The 10,301-nt window shown below is 26.6% G+C and overlaps 2 protein-coding genes across 2 annotated transcripts; one reads left to right on the forward strand and one right to left on the reverse strand.

The window, feature by feature from the left end:
• The first annotated feature begins 4,490 nt into the window (after window positions 1–4,490).
• LOC129616603 (serine protease SP24D-like) lies at window positions 4,491–6,744 on the forward strand. The gene is made up of 3 exons (XM_055532238.1): window positions 4,491–5,327; window positions 5,492–5,984; window positions 6,739–6,744. Exons 1-3 carry the CDS (start codon window positions 5,122–5,124, stop codon window positions 6,742–6,744), a joined length of 705 nt encoding a protein of 234 aa, XP_055388213.1. The 5' UTR covers window positions 4,491–5,121.
• A 211-nt stretch (window positions 6,745–6,955) lies between these two features.
• On the reverse strand, window positions 6,956–8,028 carry LOC129615843 (serine protease SP24D-like). The gene is made up of 2 exons (XM_055531227.1): window positions 7,669–8,028; window positions 6,956–7,606 (listed from the first exon to the last, which is right to left on the reverse strand). The coding sequence occupies exons 1-2, from the start codon at window positions 7,887–7,889 to the stop codon at window positions 7,048–7,050; spliced, it is 780 nt and encodes a 259-aa protein (XP_055387202.1). The 5' UTR covers window positions 7,890–8,028; the 3' UTR covers window positions 6,956–7,047.
• Window positions 8,029–10,301: the final 2,273 nt, after the last annotated feature.

Raw genomic sequence — 10,301 nt, forward strand, 5'->3', positions numbered from 1 at the left:
TATAACAGTTATATCTAATATACTGTAATATATTCCATATTACATAGAAAATCAAAAAATTAATTAATTATTAAATTTTATAAATTGAATATTGGATTTTAATTATTTTCCTTAGAAATATTATAAAACTGGATGATGACGAAAACGAAGGCATAGATAAAATTAATTTTTTAATTTATGGTATTAAAATATTTTCAAATATGACGACATAAAATGTCTGTCTCTTATTATAATTAGAAACAACGTTCACAAATGACCAAATCAAGAAGTCTAAGACAAAATATTGATTTTAATGGGTTTTTTTTTCTTGTTAGTACCTGAAAATATCATTATACACTTGAAGTTCTAATGACATGCATGACAGTTACATTGTCTTCTCTTCTCCGTCGGAATAGAAATAGAAATTACATTTTATTAATCCAGATGTTACACGGAAAATTCAATTTTCTTTCCTTTGACGTAGTGGTTTCGGTATAGTGTACTTTGCTTTTACATCTTGGAAAGGTTTTTTATCTAAAAATTTGTTAATATTAGTACATTTGTTAATATGTGTAATGTGTTTGTAAAAATATAAAAATTTTTTATAGTCTCAGATACCTTATATTTACTAAGTTCAAAAGAATATACGGAACAATATGCTAGTTTCTCCGGATGCCCGGATTTAAATATTAGAAAATAATGCAGGAAAACCATAAATTTACATTTATTTTCACTGTAAAGATTTTATTACAAAAATAGTTTAAAATTATGTTTCAATTTAAAGAGCATCTATCAAAGTGTTCTGTACCATAAGATGAATAATGACCCGAGATAATATAGTGTCTTTGCAGTGTCTCTAAAAGAAAAATGAATTTATAATTTTATTAATTCCTGTTAATATTAAGGTTAAGTCTTAATTATAAGCAAATTTCTAATGAATGTTGTAAATGAATATTGTAATGGATTTATTGACCGGTTGAGAAATGGTTTCGACCTTTTGAACTTAAATGGTTTTAGAACATCATATTGTAAAAAATGAAGCCCAGCTATTCTCACATCTCCTAATTTATTCTGATTTATGTGCGAAAATTATCTTGTAAATAAAAAATTATTTTATAAGATCTTACAGAAGCCTTTTTTAAGAAAATAAGTGAATAATAATAAAAAAGAAGTATTGAGATTTAGAATTGAATTAATATTTTTAATTAAAATTACCGTAAACTGTACATACATATATAAATATATATATGTATATAACTGGATTTATTACTTTATCAAAGATTTTCTAGTTCACTCAACCGTATTATTCTTATACAAATAAATTCATTTTAAAATTCTTTTTGGTGATTCAATCAAGGTTAAAATTAACAAAAAGCAAAAAAAACAATTTTTTGTCACAAGAATTTCAAATATTTGTTTTAAAAATTTTATGATTTTTATTTTAAATTTTAAAGCCTGAAGTCCTTTAATTTTTGAGTAAGAAAAATTTTTTTCCATTTCATTGATTTTTAAAATTTTTACTTATGCCTTGAAATCTATAATTTTCATTATAAAAATATAAAAAATTTTAAATTTTTTTTTTAAATATCTTCGATATTTTAGCCTAATGTATGCAATATTTCTCATATACTGTATTTCATATACCGTTATTGTATTTAATACGGTAATGAATTTTCAGACAATTTAATTTCTATGTTTTCTAAATTGAAAAATTAATTGCATTTCACCAAGTTTGGAAATTTCTGTACCAATCAATATTATTCTAAAGAATTTTTGAACAATTCCAAGATGTACTACACAATTTTCCTTAGGAAATTTTTATAAACTTCTTGGATATATAGGTACAATATCTCAAAAACTTAAAGCAAAATTTTCATTTAAAAACTGGCACATATAAAAAAAAATTGCCAACTATCACTTACAAACTATGAAAATGGAAAATTTAATGGAATAATCACGGAATCCAATTGGAAATCCTATATCAATTGATAAAGCACAAATAATAATGTTTTAGGAAGAAACACTTTCTGCCCTCAGTCCCTATATTCTGTTCAGTTAGTTCAGATCCTGTTCAGATCTAAATAATAGGATTCAGCTTAAATTAATAGCAAATATTTAAATTGAATTCATAATTAACAAATTATTTTTTAACTATTTGTGCATTTTAAACGAAAATTCAAAATTCAAAACTAAAATTACAAGATAAAAAATACAAAAATGTCCTTGAACTATATAAGATAAATCTTCAAAACCAAAAAAAAAGACAAACCCAAATAGCATAAAAGAAAAATTGAAAGTTTAAGTTAAAGAAGAAAAATTGTAATCTTTAAAAACAAAAAGAAAGACAAAAACCAAAAACAAATCGAAATCTAAATTCGATTACAAATGTGGTCGATGTACTTTGGATTGAGATACTTGTGAAAAATATTAGGCACATTACTATCATTATACAGATATACATATACAAAATACATACATATATACATTCAAATACAATATACATGAGTAATTTATTGAAAATCATTCAAATTGTGTAACTATGGTTTTTGATTCAAATTGCATCATTTATATTCAATCTTTGAATTTATTTGATTAATGGAATTTTATTTTAAATTTGGTTTTTCTGCATATAACTTTGACTTACTGAGATTATACAAGTATATATATGTATGTAGTTTGAGTATATAAGCAAAAATATTGTAAAATTTTAAAGGATTTACATTTGGTTTTAAATCTAAGAAAATTTTTTTTATAATTTTAGATTGCAATGATTTATTCAAAAAAGGGTGGTAAGAAAATCAAATAATTACAGTGATTGTGTAAATAATATCCAATTTTTAATAATTTTTTATGGTTTAAGATTGTTCTGGACAGACTGTCAAAAATTGGCGAAACGATACAAAATAAAAAAAAAACGTATTGTTCGGCCGGGCTACCGCACTTTTTTAAAAATCGTAACAAACATGAACGACATGTTTTTCGTGTTTCTACCCTAACCTCTGTAACTTCTTAATTATTCAAAATTCAGATGTGAATTAAAAAACACGTCCTCCTTCTTCCTAAAAATAATTAAATTTCAATTTTCTTGTTGTAAATATGAAAATTTAAAAAACATATAAGGCTTTACCTTTACACAATCGCAAAATATTTGAAAACTAAGGCAATCAAGCAAAATGTTTCGATTTTTAACTTCTGATTCTATTTTTAATTGCATGAATGCTTAATTATTGTTCAAAATTTCGCTTCATAACATTGTTAACATAAGCACATTGTTAGACTAAACTGCTGAAATTGTTGGAATTCCCGGTTTTCTCTGAAATTATACAATGAAATTATAAAAAATATCATCTAATATTGGGGTTTTAGTGAGAAATTAGGCAAAAGTTCTTGTATTATACCTAATATTAGAGAAAATTAAGAATTACTAGTAACAAAAATCATGAATTCTTATTAATAATAATTAAGAAAAATTCAAATAATTAAAAAATTCACTAAAATGATTAATTCAAATATTTTAATTAAATTTTCTCAAGAAATTTTTTTAAAATTAATTTTATATAATTTTTTTTTTAAATTAATAAATTTAAATTTCATTTCAAAATGTTTAAAGTATAAACTATTATTTAGCTATGTATATATTATGTATAATATTCTATATCTTCTCAACTATATTTAATTTCTAAAGTGACCCTATTTCCTGACACTGATTCTTTTCTTTTAAAAATTATTTAATGGCATAGAGTCAAGTATATAGAAAAATGAATTATTGTGAATTAGTGACTATATACAGGGTAACCATGCATTAAGTGTGTGTGTATATGCGGTATATAGTTTTTATATGCAATCATAATAAATTAAGGCAATAAGTTAAGTTGAGAAAAAATGAAGGAAATAGAGGATGAAGAAAAAAATAAATAAATGTAGAGCAAAAATCAATTTTGTTATTGTTGTTGTTGCTGCTATATAGAAAATCTTATTTATGAATGAGTTTGAATGGGAAACTGAAAGTTTATCGCATTTTTCAATTATTAAAATTATGAATGTATAAGAAGGATAACAAGAAAATATTTTAGAATGGGTATTTGAAATGAAATCTTCTTCTTGCTCGTCGTAAATGCATTTAAGGTTTTCTTACACTAATAAATTAAATCTTCGCATATTTATTTTGCGTTTCACTGCTTCCTCAGTCATGTTGTTATGAGTCAATTGTAAATTTTACTTAAATAAGAGGGGGAAAGTGGGTATTCATTGTAAACTATATGTGAAACTTGTTGAATTTCAATTCAGCAGATTATATACAAATATTGTGCTTGTCATAACATCTATTAAAGATTACATTTCACTGTCATTCAAATTTTAAGAGAAACATCGAAAGAGAAAATTCACAATTTTATGACATTGCAAAATAATTAATCTCTCTTAATTAATTGTATTTAACTTTTATATTTCCTAAATTATTTGAGAGTATTAAGTTATAGAGTTTCCCTATAAAAAAATATTCTTACATTTAAGTAGACCTTGTAGTTCTTCAGCATTTTATGTCGGCCCTCAAATGGAGAAATTATATGTGAAGTCCTGTGAATCACTCATATAATATATTAAATCCATTATTATTCTTTGATTATTAGTATATCATTTCGGTTCAGTAAAAATATTCTTCATAAGCGTCCGTCCTGTGAGCATGGCTTAAGTGATAAGATCCAGGGAAAAATCGCACTCACATAAATTAATTTAGCATGACTGACTGTATTCAATTCTATTTTTTTACTGATTTCACATATTCGCATAATTTCCAATGTTAACGTAAATATTTTGTTCATTTCTTCTTACAACGTGCCAAATATCGATTTTTTCGTTTTGATATAATTTAGAAATCGAATAAATCAAATTGCAAATTAAGCAATAAATTTACTGCAATTTCTCATCCAAATTGCTGCTATCTGTGAAAAAAGTAAAATTATTAGTAATAAATTAATGTTTGTTATTCAAAATTTGATAACACATTAAAACTTTTGCACTGAAATTTCTTATTTATTTGCGATAAAATTAAAAAATAGTTGATTTCTGGCTTCGTGCTTCTATGACCGCTGAGTCGAAACGCGTAAACTTTCATTTGTATACTTTCACAACTTCCGCAGAACAATGTTTTATTCAACAATTTTGATACTAGTTTTCTTAATTTGTAATTCTTTAACAATTCCAATTATTAATTTAACTTATGGTGGAAAAAATGCTAAAGAAGGACAATTTCCACATCATGTATCAATTTTATATGAGGATGAGCATATTTGTGGTGGATCAATAATTCATAAATATTGGGTATTAACTGCAGCTCATTGTTTTGACGGGTATGCATTTTTGAATATATTTTAACAAACAGTGAACCTTCCATAACTAAATCTGCGATGTTAATTGCTGCTATGATCTGAAAAATAGAATTTTTGAGTACAAGGAAAAAAGAGTTCAACAAAATTGAAACTAATTTTTCTATTTTATTTATTTTTTATTTCAGAGATTCAAATTTGAAAAATTATAAAATTTCCGCTGGTAGTGTAATGTATAAAAATGGTATAAAATATAAAATTTTAAAATACATACCACATGAAAATTATACCTTCGATAAGAATGATATTGCTCTAATAAAAATTTCGGGTGCCGGTTTCAGTTTTAAGAATCCACAAAAAATTAATAAAATTAAATTAATGTTAAATGAAATACCAATTGGTGCAAAAATTATAATATCAGGTTGGGGTTATAATAATAAAAGTGAGGAACCACCGGATCATTTACAATTTTCCGATAAATTAGTAAATGATAAAGCAGATAATTGTGATGAAATTTATGAAAATCTTAATAAAAGGAATATTTTATGTTTGAAGCATGATATGGGAATTGGTGCTTGTTATGGTGATAGCGGTGGTCCAGCACACTATAAAGGTAAATTGGCTGGTGTTGCTAATGCTGTTTATGCAACTGGATGTGCAACTGAAAATCCAGATATTTATGTAAAAGTTAAATCTTATGTAAAGTGGATTTATACAAAAATTTCTAAGAATTAAAATAAACTAATAAAAAAAAATTAATGTGTGAGTGTTTTTTTTTCTAAAAAGTTGAGTTTAAAGGAAAATATTATGTCTGTATGGATGGGGTGTTATGAATGCATGAATAAAATATTTCAGCCTTGTGCAAATTGGTTTTTAGAGGGCCAAAATTTCACACAGGCGTAGAAAAACGATGATGAGCAAGAACAAATTATTAATTGCAACAACCCTAAGATAAGTTTAAACTTTAAATACGGTTCTTGCCGGTACGGTTTAAATATTTATTTCAATTTGTAGTGTGACGTATCTATGGCACGGGATCTTAAACAAGGTACATATCTTACATCTAAAGTAAAATGTAATCTATCTCTATGATGATTTATCTGATCATCAGGTGAATTCATATTTGAGCGATATTTCCCACCGGACACGAACAACGTCGCGAAGAATATGAAATAGAAAGTGCTTACCTTAATAGGAGGAAAAAACATAGAGGCGTATATATATAAAGTTGGGTCAGTCACGGATACCTTCTAGGAGTTTCAAACAATTTTTTTTATAGATGATGATCGTAGCTGATCGATCTACGTTTTGACCTGAGATCTACTATGTGTGAGATATTTTTGCGGCCACTATTTATTAACGTTTTGTTTAAAGCTACACACTCCGCCAGGCGCGCCTGAATTTAATGAATAATTTCAATCTTTATTACCCACAGAATTAGAATAAACTTAAACTCTCTTATTCGGCTTACAATGACCCATTCCACTTTCATGTAAACGATGGCATTGTGGAGTATTTTCGTCGGCAGCTGAAGTTGCTGCTTCAGGCAAGAGAGAACGTTATATAATTGAATGCGAGATTAAAATTATTTTAAAATATCCTTAAAATAATTTGGAAGTCAATAAATCAACCAATTACAATTGGATTTAGAAATGACATTTTATTAACTTGAGATCGATTTTATTATTTTCAAAACTACCAATTTCGATTTCAATTGCTATTTATGTTTCAAACTACATTTTTCTTAATTTATTTTTGACTTAATCCATGATACAAAATAGCTTACTTTTGTGTAACCAGTTGGATTTTGTGGTAGACAATAACGATCACCAAAACTTGCAATTCCAGCTAATTTATTTAAATAATGTGCTGGACCACCACTATCACCTTGAGAGGCACCATTAAAAAACAGATGTCCTAAACAAATTAAACCGTCATAATATAAATCGGGATATCTTTCTTTGCATTCCTTAGATGTTTCAACCCATGTTTTATTAGTAAACTGTAAAGTATTTGGCGTGTCATCAGTTAGACTTATATAACCCCATCCAGATATAGATAATAATTTTCCAGATGGAATTTCTTCAGTTAATAATTCAATTATAGAAATTTTATGAGGATCATCTAAATTAAAACCATTTCCTGGGATTTTCAATAATGCTATATCATATTTTGATATTCTTTTATCGGAATATATTTCATATTTTTCATGTATGATAATTTTTTCTACATCATATTTTGTTCCTTTTAAATATTCCAAATGACCAGCTGAAATTTTTATGTATGCAATATTAATATTCAAGCTAAAATGAATTAAAAATAATATTGAGTTGGAATTTGATTTGTTTAACTTAATCTAACCTACCTTACACAATGCGCGGCTGTTAAAACCCAATTTTTATGAATAATTGCTCCACCACAAACATGCCAAAAAAAATACATGATTGAAATTTGATGTGGAAATTGTCCTTCTTTAGCATTTTGTCCACCGATAATGCAATATTTATTGGAACTAATTAATTTAATAGGATTTGCTGAACAAGTTAAAATTAGAATAAATAGAAATAGGAAAGTGGGGAGGGACATTTCGCTTAATCGCTTCTGTATCGAGTTTTCTTTCCTTTATCTGTTCTGTTACGAGTTGCAAATCTAAAGTACGTTTAACAAGACGATTCAAACTGTGATTTAATTTCCAAAGTTGTAATTTTATATAGACAACAAACGGCACACACTGAAATATTTTAAAAGAATGATTTATGAGGGAATGAAATTTTATTGTAGGTGTTTAAATAATTCTAGTTAAATTATAAAGATAACAATGCAATATTTTTGTTTGAATTATTACGACATTTTTAATTAAATTTCAAAAGTAAACTATTGTTTATCAACCGCAAGTTTCGTTATAGTAAAATGAAGGCAGTTGTTTTAAACACTTTTAACCGATATAAAGCAAATGAGTATTACGCATCACATGTTACTATCACACGGCTTTAGAAATAACTAGTTTGTTAGTCGTAAGCGTACCTCGGATTACCTAAGTTGGGGTGAGAGTAAATATGTTTCAAATATTTAGTTAGGAGCCGCGAAGAAACACGGGAGACGCTTACGTTGTGGTTACGATCATAGAGGCCAAAATTGATATCCGAACTGGATACCGATATTTGGAACGGCCGTAAACATAGTGAGACCAGCTGCTATGTCTCGTAGCTTTCGTTTAACCAGAGATATTTTCGTGCTGTTTTCTTTCTAACGTATCTATGAAATGCGGAATATAATTTTTTACATACTTTTTTCTACTATAGTCTAAAGGAATCTTATGAATAATACCTACTGAACAAGTATTCCACTCATTTCGCTATAGCGAAATATATGGAATGTTACTGTCTTAGTACGTCATGGAAGTAAGAGATAGTATCGCCAATACTGAAGTGAATAGTTACATCTGAATTGCCTTAAAGAATGTTATCCATTTGCTTACGTAGTCAAAATAATGACTGTCGAATTTATGCAAGATACGCATCCAGAAGTCAATGTTTGTTCAAAATGTAAGTCTCATATTATATGAAATTTAATATTAAACTAATGTTCTTAGAAATTATTCAATTCAAGTTGTATAATTATTAAAATTATAATAGACACAGTTTAAAATTACCTGTAATAAAGAAATTTTACACAATTATTATTTTTAAATAAAAAAGAAATGGCAAGATTTCATCATGAATTTCTAAAAATGTAAAAAAAAGAGTATATGAACGAATTTTTCACTGGAAAATAATTCATTCAACTGAAAACAATGTGATACAGTGTACCATAAAGACAAAAAATGTTAATAAATATGTAAGTAAGTAGACATCTAGATCCTTCTAAAGTAGAAAGATAAGAATAACAGAGCGACAATAATAGAAAAGAGAGAAAAAAAATTTATTTAAAAGTTATTTTTTATTTCTTCATAATTTTTTTTTCTTTATTACCTACAATTTACATTTTATTGTATTTTCCCGGTTTTCTAGGTTTATATGGTTATTTAATATTAGAAATATGGCAGATACTTCATGAATTATTTTTGAGTATTTTTTGAGAATTTTTTTTAAAAAAATTTGGTTTAACAGAAAATGTAACATTTTAAAGCCTGAACTATTCCAAATTGGATGTAAATATTTTGTAAGTAGAACGCTGTTTTATAAATAGAAATATTGAAAAGTGTATTTTTCATATGAAAATTTAGAGCCATCTACCGCAATAAATTTGTATAACAACTCATTTTAAGTATTATTTTGTATAGGCTGGTCCGCAGTATATTCGTAACATTCCCATCAAACTATACCAGTAAAGGAGTAAATAAAAAAAAAATTACTCCCTTTTTTTTCTTTTCCTTGTAGGAGATCAAGGTCTTCAGGCTCTTCTCACCAGCTGATCCACATTACCAATAGACTTCCATCGGAGTCACAAAGTCTCCTCCAAAGCATCATAGCATAGGTGAGCGACCGCCTCGAATTCACACAATAAGTACTCTATTGTTTAGTTTTCCTCCAGGCAGAGACGGAAAACTTCACTTTCCGCCTTAAACATCGGAAGAAAATGATCAGTGAGTGCACTCACTAATAGCCTCAAATCGGGACGGCCTTGTATGGCCAGTTTCAACTAATTACTGACAGTAGAATACTTGGATTTCTTTGCTTTTATAAAAGAAAACTACCGAAAATGCAGACGAGTCAATCAAATGAAAATCTGCTTAAATATTTATGCTATTTTTTTTTTGTGATAATGTATCATTTCAGGTTCTCAATTCTTAACGAATTATTCTCTCCTCATTTAAAACTTAAATTATTCATCTCTCATTTTCATTATTACCCTCAATAAAACATAATGTATATGTTGATTATAATTTCTTTTCAATTATTTACTTTAACGAATTGTCAAAAACTTGTCAAAAAATGAATTTATCGAGCGTCAAAATTTTATCGTATTTAATTTTTACGTGATTTAATTCAAATTTAC

This window comes from Condylostylus longicornis, unplaced genomic scaffold (assembly GCF_029603195.1).
Source record: "Condylostylus longicornis isolate FDR11 unplaced genomic scaffold, ASM2960319v2 ptg000005l, whole genome shotgun sequence".
Lineage (NCBI taxonomy): Eukaryota > Metazoa > Arthropoda > Insecta > Diptera > Dolichopodidae > Condylostylus > Condylostylus longicornis.

Coding starts and splice junctions, on each gene's coding strand:
- LOC129616603 (XM_055532238.1), top strand. CDS start 5,122: ATGTTTTATTCAACAATTTTGATACTAGTTTTCTTAATTTGTAATTCT. Junction 5,328..5,491: donor GCAGCTCATTGTTTTGACGG/GTATGCATTTTT, acceptor TTTTTATTTCAG/AGATTCAAATTTGAAAAATT.
- LOC129615843 (XM_055531227.1), bottom strand. CDS start 7,889: ATGTCCCTCCCCACTTTCCTATTTCTATTTATTCTAATTTTAACTTGT. Junction 7,607..7,668: donor ACAGCCGCGCATTGTGTAAG/GTAGGTTAGATT, acceptor AATTCATTTTAG/CTTGAATATTAATATTGCAT.